Genomic DNA, 21,474 nt, shown 5'->3' with positions numbered 1-21,474 from the left:
ACTACAAAGTGCTTCATTGGCTATTAAATGCTTTGGGACATTCAGAGGTTATAAGAATATTCATAACTTTTGTTTTATTTCTTATTGCAGCCAATTCCATCTTAACCATGATAGAATCACAGGAAATGGAAGATAGGAAAGACTAAAACTCACCTTATTTGCCTTCTATCGTGATGCAAGAATAGTGGAGTTATTGGCTAATCATAGCAATTGATCGTTACCAATTAGTCTGCAACAAATCCAGACACGTGGCAAGGAATTCCTCCTCTAGTGGTGGAGACCTTAAGAAACATAGGTCCAAAGTTAACTGTTGATATACATTCTTCAAAAAGCATATTTGATATTTAGGTTACTGAAGTCACTGATAAAAAGATCCAATGAAAATTGGCCCATGTTAAAAAAGCATGCTGCACTTACTATGTGTATTTCAAATCTTTCTTATTTAGTGAAGGACATTTTAGCACTGGAAGCGGTTCTGAGATGGTTTATTCAACTAATACCTGGAATATGTGGTTAACCTTATAAGTAAAGATTGCACATGCAAGTCTTTATCTGCAGGAGTTTAGAAGAGAGGACTTGATTGCCAAGATCCTAAGAAGTGTTGACAGGGTGGAGTTTGAGAGGATACTTCCTCTTGTGGGAGAATCTGGAACTGGGGGTCACTGTTTAAAAGTGTTACCCATTTAAGGTGGAGTTAGGTTAAAACGTTTCTCTCTCAGAGCCATGAGTCTTCAGAACTCTCTCTCAAAGAGCAGTGGAAGCAGAGTATGAATATTTTACGTCAGAGGTAAACATATATTTCATAAGCAAGGGGTTGAGAAGTTACCATGGGTGGATGCAAATATGATGATGAGGTTACAATCAGATTAGCCGTGTTATTAAATTTCAGAGCAGGCTTGAGGGACCGGGTGGTATTCCTCTTGTTCCTGATCTCTATGTTTGTGTGTGCATATGTATCTCAAGATATTATTTTTTGAAAGAAATCCATTTTATTTCTTAATTTAATACGGACCTTCTGCTACAATACCAACTGCTTTCCAAAGGAGTATGTTCCAATGATTGACCCCTTGCTCAATAATTTATTCCCTCAACCACCCTATAAAGGGTGAAAACAGAAATGATAAGGAAGGCAAAAAGACATCATTATACATTGTAGTTCCATCAGGAAGATGTAAGGAACACAAGCACCAGAATGCCACAGCTGGGAGTGAGCAGCATCATTTAAGACTAGGGAAGTTGGTAACGAGAAGTAGGGCAGTTGGTGGAAAGAGACTGCCATAGGTAGGAATAATAACATTGGGCTATTGTTTCTACATATTAGTTTTGAACTTATCTATTTTTAAGTGCTGTTTGGATCTTCTGGATCAATCTTGAGCATGTAGAATTGATCATCACAATTCACATTATCTGGACACTTTAGAATCCTAAACTTCTTTCCTTCCGCCATCAGATTTCTGAAAGGTCCATGAACACTACCTTGTTGTTCCTTTGTTTTTGCACTATATATTTATTTTTATAATTTATAGTTATTTTATGTCTTGCACTGTACTGCTGCTGCAAAGCAACAAATTCCACATCATCTAAATCAGTGATAATAAATCTGATTCTATTTCACAGGGATCATTCTATTTCTCCCAACATAAGAACATGCCCAGATAATCCATTGGCTCACCCTTCTCAAATGTCTTGAAGCTCACTTCTGAATGCATTCAAAGGCAATAACTCCACTGGATTCCTTATTACTTGCACTATTAAAGAGACAAATAACCATAAATATGGATACTACTTGAGAACATTAGACAAATTAGGCTAGCTTTTTAACCACCTCCCCCCCCTTTACCCTGAATTTTGATGATTGGTCTGCATTTAAATAAACTCTAATTTCAACATTTTCCCTTGGGAATGGGGGGGTGGAATCTGCTTTCAGAATCATACAGTAGAGAAACAGACACTTCAGCACACTGTGATCATGCCGACCACCATACCTATCTACACTATTCCCACTTACTGGCATTTGGTCTGCAGCCTTCCATTCATTGCTTTATCAGTTTACATTTGAAATTAGTTTTTCTCAGTTGTGAACTGTGAGCTGTGAATGCCAAAGACACTCATTCTATATTTAACAGCGTGCTAGCTTTAGGCAGGTTAGAGGCAGCTAACTTGGGAACAAATGTTAATGTTAATGATGACAGAGTACAGACCATTAATCAGGTAACAGAAAAAAATTAAAATTAATAAACATCATCAAAAATTTGTTTTGGTGAACTAGAAAACCATAGTTTTGGTTAAAGCTTTCTCCCACTTTCAAGCCAGCCCTGCTTGGTTGGGACAGGGGAATAGAATAGATGGGTCATTGATTCAAGCATGATTATTATCATTCAGGGTTTTTAAGTGATTTGACTGACTCTGTTACAAACTATAACCCATCAAGTAATAATATTTCAGGATTATTTTTGAGCCATATTTAGTACATACAAAATTCCACCCCAGTATGTTCAAGAATAACATTTTTTTCCCCAAATACCAACTCACATTTAACTTCCCCACGTCAAAACACAGGTTAATAGTCTAATTTATCATTCTAATTTACAGCTCATTAACAAAAGAGCAGGAACACGTGGCTGTGAACCATGCAATTTGTGAAAATGGAGTCTCATTAATGGCAATAAGAATCTAATGGCCAATCACAGTGGACAGGCTTTATTGATCTTTAACGATTCACAAGGAACTAACAAGCCATGTAACTCCTCTTAATATTGGCAGAGCCATTAATCCAGCTGTAAAGCAGAGAACATTTTAAAGAGTTAAAAACCACTGAAAGAAACAAGTCTTTGAAAGTAAAGAAACCTGAAGATGCTAGAAATTTGAAATAATACTCCGTAGGTCACACAGCATCAGTAGAAAAAGAAATGTAGTTGAAATTTCACATTGAAGATTCTCCATCAGAACATCGTAAGAAATATGTAGTTGTGCTTGTGAACTTGGTAAAGGAAAATATTTTTTGTTCCAAGTAGATGGGCAGCACTATTGTCCAGAGCCAGCAATTGAGCAGGTACATTATCAACAATGTGCAATCATTGATAAACACATGAAGCATTGGGAAGATCATGCAGAATAAAGTGCATGATTTCTAAAATAAAGCACAAATATAAGCTAACAATATTGTCACTAAACACAGAATATACTGTACATGCACCTGGAGATATTTCAATACCAGACTGAGTAAATTGAATGCAGCAAATAAGAAAGAATATGTAGAACATAGAACACATAACAGTACAGCACAGAACAGGCCCTTCGGCCCACAATGTTGTGCCAACATAGCTAATCCCTCCTACCTACAGAATGCCTATATCCCTCCATTTTCCTCTCATTCATGTGCGCATCCAAGCCCCTTTTAAAAGACCCAAGTGAATTTGCCTTCACCACCCTATCAGGCAATGCATTCCAGGCATCCACCACTCTCTGAGTAAAAAACTTACCCCTCACGATTCTTCTGAACCTACCCCCTCTCACCTTAAATGCATGCCCTCTGGTATTGGATTGTAAGAGAAAAAATTAACTGAATTACATTGTCTATGTCATGATGGTGAAGAGAATGCTCTGGAAAATATAATTTCCATAGACTAAATTGCCCTATCTGTATCTCTGCTGCTTTACATTTGAAGTCACAAATGCTTGAAAATTTCATGCTACAAAATGGAACAAATGAGGACTCCATTAGTGCAAACAACACAAATACAAGATGAACAAATATATTTATTCAGGAAGAAATTAGATTGATTCAGGAAGGGATACTGGACAACCTTTATCCCAAGCATTTTGGAGGGCTGTGTGGACTAGCTGATAAGCATCATATTAATCATACCTTCTGTAATTTGCCTCACGCATTATTTCAAAATATCCATGCATTGTGATTGTGTGCAAGTATAAAATAGTGCATGTGATATATTACAATGGCAAACAGGATTAATATGGTTATGTATTTATGTTTTCCCATCTGGTTTCTTAACAAAACAAGCAAATTCCTATGATTAATGAAATGCAGGCAGAGGTGCCACTTACCAGAGCACCAACTGGTCACATGCACACTTGAAGCATTAATCAGCATGATTATACATAATTTAAGAAAGGTTATGACAAAGATGACAAGAAAGCAGGGGCTGACTTTTGTGGACTTGATTTTGCCACAGGTACCTTCTTGAGCATAGTGGTGCTGCTTAAGTGGGAGCTAAATTCTTCCAAGCTCTGAATTTGGGACAAAAATAAATTTTGATACAAACAGTTTCAATGCACACAAATTGAAATGTGTTTGATATTGTGAGAGCAAGGGTGATGTGGTATCTTGTTTAGACTTTCAATGTGCTAAATCTGGTAATGAAGCTGTCACAGGCTGGGGGTGTAAACAAACCGAGCCAAGCCAAGCAAATCATTAAAACAATGCAGTGGAGGAGGCCAAAGAATAGGGCTTGAATATTACAAACATTATAAACAACGCTGCATTTCAGGTACATTCTACAGGCACCAGATGAGAAATGAGTGTTCTAAGTGGAGTTCTCAATTCCATATCTCCTTTTACCATCGTCCCTCCCTGAGGTCACAATACCCCTATACTGCTCGGTAAAAGTCAGTGAATCATTGTAAGGGCTCAGATAAGGTATCTGTTATCCTTCTTATGGTGACAGGCATCCAAAGTATGCCTGAAAGTGGTCACAGGTCCCACAGGCTCACTTCTTAGCTTGTGAAATTCAATGAGGTTGGCCATTTTCTACACTGTAGGTGATCTCAAAATTACCTACATCATCAATGTACTGCTGCTCTAGCTGGTCTGCTTCTGTACAGATGCAGATGGGTCAATCAATACCAAGTCAGTGAGGACTCTGAAACCCAGAGGCCAAAAGGCCTCAGCAGTCTCAACCTCTGCTAAAACCAGATGGCATGCATCATGTAGAAGAGTTGGAAGTGTAAGAAATTGTGATTCACCAAGTGCATTTGACAAAATGTTTTGTCAAGTTTATTAACATTAAATCAAGTTTAGAAATTACCAGTGCTGTTCACTGCACCCTAACTGCTGACCTTGCCCTTACACTTATATCATGATGAATATCCATAAACAACTTTATGCATTGGCCAGTGCTGGTTGAAGATTAGTTCAGTACATAGGAAAGGCGACAATGGGAAACAGATCAAAGGATTTCATTTTGATATTCAGGCGTCCTGACCAGCAACATAGGGACTGGTTTGGCGACTGGTATTAGACTTCTATATCGTCCTCCTCCTTTGTGCTTTCCACATCTTAAGATGAGTGATGAGCCTTCTTAGCCTTCTCCATCTGCAATTGTTTCTGCTTTGCAATGTTGTGCAATACAGTACACCAATATTACTGGTAAGTACTGAAGGGGATTTCCACATCTATTCAGGAATGTGAAGAGCATCTTCTATATGCTGTTGACTTTCTGAGGAAGAAATATATTGGCCATTTGGCTTTCACTCTAGTGCTTCTCCAGCTCACTGGTGTGGCTCCTAAACCATATCCTGAGTGCTTTTGATGGATGAGTACAGTGTTTCTTATAATCTAACTCTTAAATTCTAGAATGAAGGAAAGGTTTAATGGCAGAGCTCCTCCTAGACCCGTCTGAAATGCTTTGCTTCCTGAGGCCCAGTGTTACACAGTGTATGGTCACTCATGGTTATAGCCTCTTCCAAGGAGAACTGCTCTCTGATAGACCTGGATGATACAAATTGCCCATCACTGTCAAATTCATTGCCATCAATTTCTTGGTCTATGTACCTCTTGCACTACCATGGACTTCTTTCTGACTGTGTTTTTTGTACTAATGTCCTGCTTTGCACAGTCTTTTTCTTCACTGTCTTGTATAATTTATGTCTAATTAATGTCTGTGTGTTGTCTGAATCTACATGCCTGTGATGCTGCTGCAAGCAAGTTTTTCATTGCACCTGTACCTCACTGTACTTGTGTATATGATAATAAATTCAACTTGACTTGACAATGACTTCTTCCAGTATTCCCCTCTGCTCGTCCATTCACAACAATCCATTGCTGCTGAGCACCTCAAGTGCCCATCAGCTGGCTTTCCTTATATGGATGAGCTGCTTCCTAGGATGTCAACTTCTATCACCCCTACAGCAATCTGTGAATGACACTTGACTTCACCTCTATGGATGGCACAAAGATAGACGGCATCATAAGCAGCATAGACTGAAGTAGTAAATTATGAAGAGACAATAATAGATTGAGCAAATAGATTTCATTTCAGGTAAAAGGATAAACATTGGGCCTGAAAAATAAAGAAATTAGTATTTTCTAAATTATAAAAAGCTAGAAGCTGTGGAGTTTCTAAGGTTCCCTGGAAGACTATCTTTGCAGACCATTAAAGTGCCATGGACAGATACAGAAAGCAACAAAAGGTTGATGAAATACTGCCCCTTATAACCAGACAAGTGATATACAAAACCGTAGAGGTTAAGTTATGGCTATACAAACCCCTCAACAGATCATGTCTGAAAAACTGTGAGCAGTTCTGAGCACAATGCTGCCTAGAAGTGCATTCCCAGAAGTACCAGCAGAGACCGTGTTTTGAAAAGAAATTCAGAGGCAGGGTAAAACGTGCTTCTGCTTTATATAGAGTGTTTAACAGTTTCACTGAGGACGAATTTCCAGTCACCCACCTATACTGGAGTGCAGTGTAAATTTAACATGCTCCCTGGTATTAGAAGATTGTAAGGTTACATGATTGAATATATTAAGGTAGATTTTGAGAAAATATTTCTGCTGGTTGGAAATTCTAGGACTAGGGGACACATTCTAAACGTTCAGACCAAGCCATTCAAGGATGAAGGTAGGAATCTCTTTTAACATACAGGGCTGCAGATGGTGATAGATACCTAGAACTGCAAATGACTACTGATGCTTGATCAGTTGTTAAATCTGAGGCTGATACATTTTGTCAACCAAATGTGTTAAGGGACTTGAGGCAAAGGGGGGTTATGAGAACTTACTTCACAGATCAATCATGTATGGTAGAACAGACTCAAGGGACCAAATAACTGGTTACTATACCTACCTTCCCATGCCTTACGTTAACATAAACCAAACTGTGAGATTTGATTCTGGAGACTTGGTGCATGTTTGTGAAAAGACTAATAGAATTTTGTGACATACATTGGATTTAAGAATTAATTTTATATATCTGCTGTACTTTTAAGAACAAACTAACATTCTCTACTTATTCAAAGATTTTATTGATAAAAGCCTCTTCAGATTATTGTAAGATTAAACAGATATTCTAAGTGTAAGATAATCTATTCGGTTAATTCTCTTTCATCATCTATAGATACTTGCAGTCCTGTCACTTTATGAAGAAGGGCCTTTAAAATATAAAAACATCTGAATTCTGGTACACTGTGCTTTCACCTCAGGGGTCCTCAGCTTGAATCCAACTCAACATGAGGAATCAAAAGTCTTCTCTCACTCTCAGTTCCAAGTTAAATAATTTTGCCACCTCAGTCTACTTCCTACTGAGTGTGACCCCATAGCAACAAATTGCTAAATGTCATTCAGAACAGCTGAAGTGAAAATTTTGCCTTAATATTCTCAAGTTAAGTAAATCAGCAGGGGAATTCCAATCCTTATGCCCCAGATGGCTGAAGTCACTGCTGCCAATAGTGAGGCAAATAAAGTGGCAGATGTACAAGAGCCTAGAGTTAGGGGAATGCAGAATTCTCAGATGTACAAAAATAGGTGGGTAATCAAGTTGTGAGGAGGACACAATTAGGTTAAGTGAGTGGAGAAGTTGACAGAGGGAGTACAATGTGGGAAAACATGAGGCTATCCACTTTGGAAAGAAGAACAAGAAAGCATTTTTTTAATGGAGTGGGGCTACTATAAGTTGTGGTGCAAAGAGATCTAGGGGTCTAGGTGCATGAAATACAAAGGGTTGGCATGCATGTACAGCAGGTAAAAAGGAGGACTAGTGGAATATTCACCTTTATTGCAAAGGTTATGGAGTATAAAAGAAGAGAAGTTTTGCAACTACATAGAGTGCTGATCTGACTGAAGTACTGCATAAAGTTTTAGTCTCAATATTTGAGGAAGATGGAAGGCAGTGCAGACAAGGTTCACTCAGTTGATTCCTGGGCTGAACCAGTTGATATATGAAGAAAGGTTGAGCAGTTTGGGGCTATAGTCATTGGACTTTTGAAGAGTGAGAGGTGGTCTTATTGAAATGTCCAAGCCTCTGAGGGGTATTGACAGGATGGATTCTAAGGGGATGTTTTACCTCAGTGGGGGGTGGTGAGAATGTTATAGTTGCAGAATAAGGAGTCACCAATTTAAAACTGAGTTGAAGAGGAATTTCCTTTCTCAATGGCTCAATGGGTCATGACTCTTTGGCACTGTGGAGGCAGAGTCATTGAAAATATGAAAATATTCAAGATGGAGATCAACAGATATTTGAACTGCATGGGAGTCAATGGTTATGGTGAGGAAGGTGATGTTGAGGCCAAGATTTGATCAGTTATGTTCTGACTGAATGGTGGAGAAGACTCGAGGAGCTGATTGGCCTACTACTGCTCCTGCATCCTATGTTCTTACATACTAAAGAAATTTGTAGAGATTGGCACATGTGGAGCCTAAATTAGGTTGATAGGTGAATGTGACTTGGTAGAGGTCAGGATAAAGGCATTAGTGCCTTAGGTAATTTTAGGATAATGGAAGCTGGCCAAGAGAATATTAGGATATTAAACAAACATGGAGTGTTGGAATTTCTTGCATATGGTCAAACTTGAAGTTAATGTGTTCATTCCTGAAGTCATTATGCTTATGTTTCCTGTTAATCTCATTACTAAATGTCTGAACATAAAATATGTGTAAACATGCATAAATCATCAGTAATTCTTTAAACATAATTGCATCAGAACCAAAGCAGCCTTAAGGTGCTGGAGTACAAGATGACTATAAAAAAGTTTGAGGAAAAAGTTCCTTCAGAGCCGGCAGTAGATTTGCAGCAGTTTCAAGCGACTGAAAACCTGGTTTTAATTTGTAAAAACCCACAGGAAATGTGAAAATGCAAAAACTTGTCTTAAGTGCAAGTTGTATTTTAATGCAGTAATCAATAAATAACCATAAAGGATTGCGGACATTTGGACATAGTGTATTTACATAATTCTGTTTTCTTTTAGAGCACGTACTTGTTTTATGCCCTGAATGCCTTTTTCTTTGAGTGCAACTAAGTAGAAAATTCAAGTCCTAATTTTTATTGAGTAGAAACATTAGAATGAATAGAGAGGACTTAAGAAATAGGTGGATACTCTAGTGTTAATAAAAATAAAGCAAAGTTATGAGACAGAATAGTTCAAAAATGACTTTGAAACAAATAAAGTGTGTGTGTCTGTTTGTGTGTGTTGAAATCCAAGGCATGGCTCAAAGTCACATAGTCGTTTTTTTAATGGATGTTTTTCAAAATTTTAACTTAATAACTTAGAAAGCAGTTTTCTTGTCCAAATTCATTGTTTGAACTATCCCTAGTGGATGTCCCATTCAACTTCCCCATTTAAACTTTAAGAGAAAATTGAGTTGTAATTTCTGTGGAGGTAGGTTCACTTTCACTGAGGCCAATTGAATTAGAATCAGTGGAAAAAATCACATGCAATTTCATACATCTGTGTACAAATTAGTTCCGGGTAAATGAAAGACTACCATCGAAACTCTGACAACAGCCAGTTTAGGCAGTGTATTTCCTGTGTTTAGAACTAATTCTGACTTTTAATTGGCTTTATTTTTAACTTTATTTTAGCTTCTTGCCAACTACCAAAGTCTTTTTTGTGATACTTGATTTATCTTCAGTTGCATAATTATTGACTAAATGAGTCAAACAACAAATGTTTTGCACGTCTGTTACAATCCTAATTAAACATAATCCTGACCATATGCATCTCCTGGCAGATGAGTTACATTTTCCCCCTATCCTCTGCGATTCATCTGTACTAGCATTTAACATGGGGAAAAATGAATATTCAGATCAGTAGTATAAATGTTACAAAGAAAAGTCCAAAAATTCCTTGCCAGTGTGTTGAAATGGAAGGAGTGGTTCAAAGCCACTTAGTAATGTTTACAAGAATATTTTGTTAGAATTTTAGGTAGCAAAGTGAATTAATAAGTGCACTGTTTTCTGCTAGTTTGACATTTTAATAGAAATGCAGAATTTCCAAATTATTTTCATGTTTGTCTTTTTCATGTTTAAATGCCTCATATACAAAACAAGATCCTTTGGCATTTATTACTGTTTCTCTTACTGACAAGTGAGATTATAAGAATCCTAATGAAGGCTTCCAGAGGAAAATCCTTCTGATTAAAATGCCAAAATACTAGTTGAATGCATTTATGTATCTCATTAGCATAATCTATTTAGCACAAGTAAACATATAAACTTGAATAAAGACACACAAGGATTGACACCACAGCTAAAAGAGGGTTTAGAGCAGGCGAACAGGACACAGTAACAAATAACAAGTGTGATCGTGCCTCTTCTTATAGGTGCTGCTCTATAATTGCATATAGCTTCTTCTTGACTGAACTGAGAATATTTTTTGCCATCTGCTTTGATAATAGCAAACAATGCCACCTAGATGGTGATGTTTGCAGAAGTTTTTTGGCATTGTGGAATGTAAGTGTGGCTCTGAATATATGTTCCCCATGATATCTTTATGTGCACCACAATAATATATTTACTAAACAATTTCACAATATGCAGTCAGAGTCTTATCTTAATTATGTTAAAATTAATTACCACTAATAATAGAAACTCTGTCCATTATCCTATTTTTATGCCAGATATATGGTATGTTCTGCTTATACTACAGGGTGAGGGTTAACACATTCATATTTATGAGGCCCTCAGCTTAAATCTACTGAGCATAAAGATAATTTCACATGTGAGGGAAGCCAAAGAAGACATGGCTGCCACAGGCTCTAGATGAAATATTGTCTCTTTATGAGAAGGCATAACTGGCAGCTGGATTGCAGAGTTATTTTTAAGTCATAATTAATCTGATCCAGTAACACTTATGCTGGTTACATCATTCTGATTCTGAAGTAATACACCATTCATGAATAGTAGCTATTATATGGCCCCCTTTTTGTTGTATTTTGTAGGCTGGAGGAACTCATGTCTTTCTTTTAACCAATAATGGAAATAAGTTCTTGCTATTACATGCACACTCTGTCAGCATCAAGTGTTCAATTGTCAGGTATAGCTTAGTTAGATGGCAAATAAGCAACCCAATAATTCATAGTATTTTGCCATTTCCTGCAATGACATCAGTTGTGAGGGTACTCTTGTGCAGCATAAACATTGGTCTATAACAGTTGGGCTGCCTCTGTGCTCTGAATTTTATATAACACTCCTGCCATCCAGTAGCCTCTGAGTGAAATTAGCAAATTCAATTCTAAGTAATGTCCGTTTTGTGCCGTGGGGTCAAGGCCACTAGAAAGTGAGCAAAATATGGGCAAACAGATTTTACATTGAACATTTACTACTAACAGATGAGGTTTGAGTCTCTTGAAGCAGACCTTCAAAATGTTTCCAGCATCTGCAGTTTTATTTTTGTATTTCAGTCTCCGGTCAGTTCCGATGCATGGTAGTTTCTTTCTTTGCTCTAAGACCTGCTGGGCTTTCTCTGTATTCTCTTTTATTTCAGATTTGTTCTCTTTCACACAGTTCCAGCAGGTTTTCTTTTCTCTTATGTCCTCCCTCTATTTACACCTCCTCCAGGCTGGTGAGCTACCATTAACATGCTCTCAGCATCCTTTCCTAGTTGACACCACTCAGTGTTATCTATCCTAGTACAATCATTCCCTTTGTTCTCTCCATTCCATCTTGTTTTCTTCAAGTGTAAGTATTTTCATAGTTCTGAAGAAAAATCATGTATCTGAAGCATTGACCCTGTTTTCTCTCCACAGATGCTGCCTGATCTGCTGAACACTTCCAGCATTTTATGTTTTTACTTCAGTCTCCTTAGTCTGGCCTCAATTCTATCCCACAGCTGAAGGATCAATCCCATTTTCACAATGATTTTACTCTGCAGTTCAATACCCATTAATTTAAACCAAATACCTGGAACAAAATATTAAAAATAAATCTACTAGGTAAAACCTCAATGATAATGCAAAGGAAAAACACCTGGGTGAAGTCAACTGGTGTTTTTTTTGAAGGAAAGTGGGTGGATTTTTCTTACTAAATTTGAAATGATGTACCTCAAGTTGTGTTCTATATTTTTAGCATTATTTTAAATAGCTTACTGAGATATAATTTGAACATTAGGAATAAAATTTGTGTAGATCCCCTCACATCCTACTTGTCTACAATACATGTTTGGATATTACAACTTCTGTCAATTCTGATAAAGGGTTGCTAACTTGAAATGTTAACTCTGCTTCTCCTCCACAGATTCTGCCTAGCCTGCTGAATGTTTTCAAAATTTTCTGTTTTTAATTCAGCATTTCCAGCATTTTAATTTCCAGCATTTGCTTTTTGTTTTAATTTTCAACTGTGTCTTTGTAAAGTGTTTTCAACTTAAAGTTGACATTAGATGAGCAATATCACTACACTTGAATCAATGTTAGTTCCACTTTGTCTGTCAAGCAGATTGGTGCCTTGCAGAGAAAGCCACATATTAACTTTAACAATTCACACTAAATAGTAAAAATAGTAAACTTAAATGCAAAGTTCACTAGCTCCATGTCCTTAAAGGCAGATTCAGAAAGGGGTCAAGTCTAACCTAAAATTGGTCAAGCATGCTTACATTGCCAGCCCCATTCTAATCCCCATATCCAGTAAGATTGGGATCAAGGTGACTGAAAGTTCTCACTTGCCATTAATTTGTAGTAATTATTGTACATTGATCCCTGGTATTAATTACTGATACATCTGAATAAAAGTGAAGTTGTGAACCTCTTCCCTACTACAGGAGGCTCTCAGATTGTGAGCTATGCTCAGTGCCGAAGGGTGAAGTCCTGAATCAGCTCAGACCCAAGAATTCTCCCAATGCACCATGAACAACAGTACGTAAACTGATTAATAAATGTTCTGATATATATTCCATAAGCAGTGGAATCCAACTAGTATTTCAATGCCATGGGGCCATGCATGGAAAGTCAGAGGTTGTATTGTTTTATAAGGACAGGAACATGATACAGAAGTTAGAAAGTATAATTGAAGTGAATTGTGGTATCTCTTGTAGACTATGTTGCAGATTAGATGCCTGGCTTTTTTGATTGGTAGGACAGTTAATAAATTGGAGACTGTACAGAAATGGTACACAAATAGCATCTTAGTATACTATTTGCATATCATGCTGATACAGTCTGAGTATATAAAATAAAATGTGCAAAATATTCTACTTGCAAAAGTCACTTTTGGAAAGTTCTCCCTTGGTAAATAATGGGGGAAATTGATGAGGGTCACGGGCATCAGAATCTCACTTACAGCTATCACAAAATAATTATTATCAAAATTGAAGCCTCCATGATGAAAAGGTCAGTGTCACTGGGTTATGAAGCTGGCTCATACACAGTAAGTGAGGTGTAGTGATAAATAACTGTATGGCATTCTGGGGAGACTGCATCAATACTGCTGCTTTTTTTGAAATGTATTAATCAGATGGTCTTGTGTACACAGAACATATTTTCATAGTTTCCTGGTGACATGTAACTCAGAAAAATAGATGGTGGGCAATATAATAGCAAACCTCAGGGGGACATAGACTAGTGAAATGGACACAAAAATGGTTCAAGAAATTTAGCATGGAGCAATACATTATTGGTAAGACAGATAACGCAGTATAAGTTGTTACACTATTTTAATGTGGGTGCAGAAGTGGAGAGATCTGAAGTGAATGCATCCAAGTCTTTGAAAATGGCAGGAAAGTTGAAAAGGGTTGAGGACTGCAGGCTTTATTAATAAATATAGAGAATGCAAATGCAAGCAAGTTATCAAATGGTCTCAGCTGATGTCCTGTGGTCAATTGTAGGCTGCACAATAGGAAGGATATCTAAGTCCTTGGAGTGGGTGCCAAGGTTACATGACTTCAGTTACATGGGGCGACTAGTCAAGCTGAAGTCATTGCCTTGCAGCAGAAAATTGATAGAGGTGTTTGAGATCATGAGAGATTTTGATAAAATGAGGTAAAGCAATTTCTAGTAGCAGAATATTTGGTCACTAGAGGACGCAATTTGTGGTGATTGACAACATAACCAGAGGTGGTACACTGAGATTCTCTCAAATGGAATGAACTGCCTTAAAGCCTAGAGGAAGCAGATTTCATCATACCTTTCAAAGGAAGATTGGCAAAGTATGACTGGGGGGGGGGGGGGGGGGGAAACTGAAGTGTCATAAAGGGCATACAGCATAGAGACAGGCCTTTCAGCCCACTGTGTTCATGCTGGCCATCAAGGACCTATCAATACCAAATCTATTTCTAGCACTTGGCCCATAACCTTCTGTGCCAAAGCATTTCAAGTGCTTATCTAAATATATTTTTTAAATGCCAGAATGTTCATCTAAATAAAAGCCGCAGAGAGAGGGGGGTGGTGGTGCTGGGGAGGGGGATTGAAATTGGTTGAGTCTGATTAAATCAATGAAAAAGCTGGGAAAGGGATCTTGTACTGTGCCATTCCTCATTTATACCTGGCTTGGCATTGTTTAATTGCTCATAGTCTGTTTTACATTGTATTTTGCACTTTGAGGAAACAACAATTGAGTCTGAAAGACAATCACGAAGGCAGGATGACCCACCAGAACACAATAAATCTGTTGGTAACCTTGTCTGGATAAATTCATCCATGATTAGGAATGCCACAAAGATATTTCAGAAATGTTGTACACAGTTACAGGGTTAGACAAATGTACCAGAGGAAATGCATGTTGTGCATGATGAACTGAATATCTTAATATATTGTAGCTGTTAATTTATTAGGACAGAGTCAGATCTAATGTTCCAGTATTAGGTGGTCTACAAAAAGTCTTATCAGATAGTGTATAATACTTCCAGATATTCCAGTTTCTATTTTGAACATGACAATCTGGCTATGCCAAATTTCAGTAAGGCTCTAGTAATATCTCTGAAGCAGCGGGGTTCAAGTTCTAGTGAAGAATTTGAACACATCGTCATTAGTTGTAATATTAGTGGGGTACTTCATTTATCGGTATTGCCGCTTTTTGGATGAATGTATAAGACTAGAGCGCATTTTAAAAGATCCCAGGCCACTCCTTAAAGATTTTGCTATTCGGTAAGTTCTTCCAGTGTTCTTCTATCGATGAACTCCAGAAAACAGATTGCATTTATTGCAAATCAAAAGAACTGCAGGTGCTGAAAACTATCGTGTTTATTTATCACCAGGGCACAGAAGGCTACAGGCCAAGTGCTGGAAAACAAGATTGAGTAAAGACGGGTTACTCGACTGTCCACATGGACACGGTGAATAGAAGGGCCTGTTTCTGTGCTGTATGACACTGACTCTTGGCTGTGGCATTGCTGTTTAAGGGGCATTGCTACATTTGCCGACATAACAGCAGGTACTTTAAAGGGCATTACTTCATTTGAAGTTTCACAATTGTGATAAGGTGTTAAACGACTCTCTCCATTCCTTAATTGAAAACAGGCGAAGATTGTGCTTTACAGTGATGTAAAAAGAAAGTGAACAAGGATCCTATCGATAAGATTTTTTTCTCTACCATGTCGATACTTTTGAAGTTTCCACTAATTCCTACAGCGTATCTATGGCACATACTATAACCTTTTAGACTTGAAAACAAGTTCTGTAAGTTTGACTTGAATGCTACTTTGTGGTGTCAACACATAAGGTGAAAGGACGTTTAAATAATCTGTATGTTTGTGAAGATGGAATTCATCCACAACATTAATATTCATTCGATATATTTTGTCAAAATTTCTATGTTCTTGGTTCAGTACAAAACCAATTTTTAAAAAGTAGAGTAAAAATGCCAAACTAATTATAATGAGAAATCAATTTTAGAGAATATGATAACATTGAAAATAATTGAAATTTAAACACAGAGGAACATTATCTTCCGCCCCATTGTCAACTTATGCCATCACAATTTCGACAAGATGTGACTAACAGCGTCATTGAGGGCGCACCGGTAGGTATCTTGCAACATATTTCCATTAAATGTATATGCAACTTTTAATAGAAATATTTCAATTAAATGTGCAAACTTCGCTAACGAAGTGACCTATTTTAAGCATGATGCGTCCTTCCTAGACATACTACCACCACAAAGTGTAATGACTCAAAAGCTCAGGGCGGAGCTCAATCAGGAGTACAGGGGGGAACCCAACGGCAAGCTTTTTAAAGGTGCTGTACAGTATGCAGGCGTTGTACCAAAACAGCTCTCTCTCCCCACGCCGTTGCAAACCGGATCATTTCCCACACGATAAGTGCTTTTATTACCAGAATACCTCAAGAAAGTTCACAATTTCTCTCCGCGCACTAGGGACCCACGAGTTGGGAGGGGGCGGGTGTGGGGAGGAGACTTGTAGAAGACGACGAAGTCGATCGAAAAGAGTGGAAAAAAAATGGCAAGTTGTTTACCCCCTCCAGGAGCTTCCCAAGTGGAAATAAATCAACGATTTATGACAGATAAACGAAAGAGGCTCTAGCGAAGTTAGTCAAAGGAATAACAAGAGGACAAAATTGCAGCAAGAATCATAGACAAAAGAAAAACGGGTGAGCGAGTGGCTGTAGGGGGTGAATATATCATTTTTGGCCATTATTCTATATGGGCACTAGATGGCGCGTTAAACGAGGATCTGCAAAGGAGTTTCAGTCGCCAGGTGTTGGGGGGAGTGGAAACGCCAGGCATCCAAACTTCAATCATAGCGGAACAAAATGACACAGTTACTAAATCTGTGCACTGCTGCATCGCTGCACATATGCTGCTATTATACAGACCAAGCGTTTTGTACATTTCTCATTGTCCATTTTTAAATGCAGCTTTGTCCAAGGGGCAAGATAACACCCCCGCTCCTCGCTTTTTCTACAGGATTAAAACTAACAGCTTGACTAATCGAACCGTCATGGATCATAACCGTTAAAGGACAATTACAACGCTTTAATACTGAACCTCTTTCAACAACTTCTCAACGGTTCATTAATGCGTGTGGGGTCAGCTGTTAAACAGCGAGGGACTGAGAGGCGAGCGTGTCCCGGTAGCAAAGTGCACCAGATTGTTTAGTACGGTTTCAACTTTCAAATAGTTTGTAGCTCGCCATTGAAAGTCGAAGATATACTTGATATTTCTTTAAACTGACAGCTTAATCTGTCGCATGGTTGTCATGACCAATGAATCAGCGAAAGGCAGGATCCAGTGGATCAGTTGATACTTAACCGGGCTAAAATGTTTTAAAAGCACTTTCCTTCCTTACATAGAAGTGGTCTTATTCCCTCAGCCAGCGACCGAAAGTCTTGGAATCGAATTTGAAAATTTGCAATGAAACTCCTTCAGCTGGTTTCACCGAAGCAGATGCGATTCCGCAATTCCCAAGCCACCGCCACACTCCCCACTCCACTTTGCACCGACCCACCTTCCATTCCCGAGAATCGAATTGTTTCGGGGATTACAGACAGATTTCGCCCCAGTTCATACTGCAGGTGTTGGGCTCATTCTAGCTTAGAAGTGCTTATTGAGCATGCATTTTATTTCTATACTGGAGTATGCCATCAAAAAATGTTTTGGCTCTTTTCATTCATAAAATTGCACGGAGTGATACCAGACATGTTATGCAATTATACAAAAATCTGAGAGCCATTTCTGCTTACGACACGGATAAAGAAAGGAATTTGTAAAATTGCTGCAATGTTTGAAGGCTCCGATCCAAATATTGCTTTACTGTTCCTCTGTCACAGAGTATATGATTAGGTTTTGAATATGGTTGGATTTGTTTTGCTGTGGCCCCTGTTATTTTGTTTTGATACAAGCTTCGAGCGTGTTTGGTTCTCGATTCGTTTGCTCACGGAATAAAACTCAGTTCGAAAACAAGAAAGCGCATCCCTTGAAGCTTGGTGTGCCGAGGGAGTGGTGTTGGGGATGGAGGCCGTGTTGTTTTGAAGTGTTATTGTTTTTAGAAGGAGTGCACATTGTCCGAGCTCTTATTTTAGCAGATGTCCCAGTCGCTGACTCCAGCTATTGTCCCCCCCCCCCCACCCCCTTTCTCTCCCCCTTCTGTTTAGTTGGAAATGGAATTGGCGCCTCCCACATCTCCCGGCATTGGAGGAGACTCCCATTCAGTAATTCGTTACCTTGTCACGATTGGATAGCCCAGTGCCAGAAACAATAGCAGATACTCTCCGAATCATCTTCGATCCGCTTATAAAACGCGGAAGAAGCCCAACGGCGGCTCCGCAAACCCTGATAACATTTCAGCTTACCTGGGAGCTAGGCAGGACGAGGCATTCTTATGTATGAGCAGTTGGGGCGCCCAGAGCAAGTTTAAACTTCTCTTCCCACCCCGCCTCAAGGCTGTCGAATGGATTCCGATGCCAGTTTGATATCAAGCCAGCCGTCTTCTCCGGAGGCAGACGGCATTTTCCTGTCTGACGAGCCAAGCTCGGGCTTCACCAGCACCGTGTCGTCCACGCAGAGCGACTGCGGAGCTCAGCTGTGCGGCGAGCGAGGCGGGCCGCTGAGAGCCAAGGACAACATCAGGCTGAAAGACAAGAAACAGATGAGCGAGCCCGAGCTCCAGCAGCTGAGGCTGAAGATAAATAGTCGGGAGCGAAAACGGATGCACGACTTGAACATCGCCATGGACGGGCTGCGGGAAGTCATGCCTTACGCGCACGGACCTTCTGTCAGAAAGTTGTCCAAAATCGCCACCTTGCTCCTCGCCAGAAACTACATCCTCATGCTCACTAACTCGTTGGAGGAGATGAAGAGGCTGGTGAGTGAGATCTATGGTGGTCATCACAGCAGCTTCCATCCATCGGCTGCCTGCGGGACACTCAGCCACGGCGGGGCGCCTCTGCCGGGACACCCGACCTCACACGCGGCTCACCAAGTTCATCATCCCATCATGGCACCGGCCGTCACTTCAGCCTCTCTGTCCGGGGGCAGCATTCCAGCCGTGAACAGTATCAGACCCCCTCACGGTCTCCTCAAATCCGCATCGGCTGCCTCCGGCCCGCTGGGCAGCGGTTTCCAGCACTGGGGAGGAATACCGTGCCCGTGTACCATGTGTCAGGTACCACCGCCCCATCATGTGGCAAGCATGACCACGGCCGGCATGTCTCGGTTATCCTCTGACAGCAAGTAACAGACTGTGTCAGAAGCGCAGAGACTCTTCCAATCGCCTTTAGAAGTTGAGTATTTAAACTCAGACAGGTTGTAACATCAGGTCGTTTCTTGTCATATTCCTATCCGTACACCGAGGTAAATCTTACACCGGGTTAAATCGTTATCTTTGTGATGAGGTGTCTTTTTTATGTAGCTGTAATGGAAGTTGCAGTAACCCCTTTCCGAACCAATCCTTCGGCTCTCGTTTATTTCAGCGTCCGTGTATCTAGAGAACGGATAAGGAAGCGGATATCTGTAAGCAGAATTAAGAAAAACATCACAATTTAGATAACCCCCTCCCCCGGAGAAAATTGAATGTATTTTTCCCACGTTGGAACGAGGTCGAAGGAAACGGTGGAAAGAGAGTACTGCAGCTTTATTTAATGTGAATTTCTTTGTAAAGTGACCCACCAGCAATGAAACGTGATGATAGCTTTCAACTGTAAGTTACATTTGGAAATATTTTATGCAACATTGCTCCACTCCGCGATAGTGTTACACTAAATAACGATTCTAAAATCACACGTACGAAGTTCATTGGTCTTCATAATCAACTATGACCATAGAAGGAAAATAAAGAGACGAGAAAATCGCGACGAAGAGAATAGTCGAGCAGATTTTCTTTGGGGTCTGCACGTAAAAGGTCGACTGACTAAATGCCTGGAACAGTTAGAAAGGAATATATGGGAAAGACTTCGGGACATGATTTCCTGTGTAGCTGTGCAGCCTTGGAAACTTTCACTCCTGCGGTTCAGTTAGAATCAAATGCGTCTGGAATATTTGCTCCAGCCCTGAATTTACAAAGACAAGTTTGTATACTTTTCCTGTAAAGTAGTTGTTAACTTTTATGAAATATGGGTAAGCGGTATCCATTGCGACTGTATGAATTCTTTTATCGATTACCGAACCCCACTCCCCCCGACCGCACCCCAGAGTTATTTTGTGAACTGAGAATTCTGCTTGTGTTCCATTTGTTCTTGGACTGACTTCACCTGCATCATTTCTGCGCTGTTTCCATCGCAGATCCGAGATGTTGTTGGCTGTTTAACCCGTTTTATCTTACAACAACCGCTGTCCCGCGCTTAACACACCCCCATCTTAAGCGGGTTGCTTGCGAAGAACCACCTGTAACGTCTTACCATAACAAATTTTTGTTTCCCATTCGCGAGAGAAAATTAAGGAGGAAAAAAATGCAAAAAATGCTTTTCATCTTTTTATTTTTGTAAAAAAATGTGCTAAATAATATTTATTACTTATTTCGTTCGGAGAAGAAGTGACTGGTGGCGTAACTGTCGAGATTTTAAAATTAATAAAAATAAATAAATCTTGTGTGCTTTTCAATTTGAAGTCTCGAGAAAAATATTCTTTTAACTGTACGTTGCTGGGAAATTGCAAAAAAAAAATCATCCGAAAGACGCCGGTGAATAAAAGAGCCATTTCCTGCACACCAAATCCCAGTTAGTAGGATGCCCAGCCTTGTTCAGCTAAATCCTCGCTCATAATTTCCGGGAAATCGCAGAGAAAAGAACTGGGGAAAGTGAAATGAGTAAAATTTAACGACAATAGCAATGAAGAATTTCCAGATATACCTCCACGACTTCAGACCTTTGACTCGATACACACACCTCTGCCTTACATATTTCTGTTATAATGTACTACAGGGAAGTTCTATCAATAACATGATTTAAGTGCACCGCCCCCACGTCCAGTTCCAAAATAAAACCATTCTGTAATCGAATAAATCACCTGCTATTAATCCAGGGGCCAGTTCGAAGAAGCTCGCACAAGGAATCACGAGGGTTACGTTTTTGCTCACCTTTCCATTTCTGTACAGCACACTTCGTGGGAGGAGAACTGAAACCCAACGACCAAATGCTCCACCGAACATAACCTGGGACTCGCATCGGCCTGTGGAATCCAATTATTCCTCCCTTTTTTTTCCTGACCGATTTTAAATGTCGAGATTTTAAATTAATAATAAATAAATCTTGCGTGCTTTTCAGTTTGAACTCTTGAGAAAAATATTCTTACGTCTATATTCTTATCCCTTCTGCATCGACCCGAGAATCAGAACTTTCTCGTCTGTTCTTATGAAAAGTCT

At 39.3% G+C, this 21,474-nt stretch overlaps 1 protein-coding gene and 1 long non-coding RNA gene across 2 annotated transcripts; one reads left to right on the top strand and one right to left on the bottom strand.

Moving 5' to 3' along the window:
- Window positions 1-229: 229 nt before the first annotated feature.
- On the bottom strand, window positions 230-17,488 carry LOC127569035 (uncharacterized). Its single transcript, XR_007956134.1, has 3 exons — window positions 17,467-17,488; window positions 1,673-1,748; window positions 230-281 (listed from the first exon to the last, which is right to left on the bottom strand). It is a non-coding gene; the product is annotated as an uncharacterized LOC127569035 (long non-coding RNA).
- A 957-nt stretch (window positions 17,489-18,445) lies between these two features.
- On the top strand, window positions 18,446-20,664 carry LOC127569545 (oligodendrocyte transcription factor 2-like). Its single transcript, XM_052014295.1, has one exon. It carries the CDS (start codon window positions 18,568-18,570, stop codon window positions 19,351-19,353), a length of 786 nt encoding a protein of 261 aa, XP_051870255.1. The 5' UTR covers window positions 18,446-18,567; the 3' UTR covers window positions 19,354-20,664.
- The last annotated feature ends 810 nt before the right edge of the window (window positions 20,665-21,474 follow it).

The sequence above is a fragment of the Pristis pectinata genome, chromosome 4, assembly GCF_009764475.1.
Source record: "Pristis pectinata isolate sPriPec2 chromosome 4, sPriPec2.1.pri, whole genome shotgun sequence".
NCBI lineage: Eukaryota > Metazoa > Chordata > Chondrichthyes > Rhinopristiformes > Pristidae > Pristis > Pristis pectinata.
Note: the sequence above shows the minus strand (reverse complement) of the source record. Positions and strands in the feature narration are given on the sequence as shown.

Excerpts from the sequence above, each read along its gene's own strand:
- LOC127569545 (XM_052014295.1), top strand. The coding sequence starts at position 18,568 with ATGGATTCCGATGCCAGTTTGATATCAAGCCAGCCGTCTTCTCCGGAG.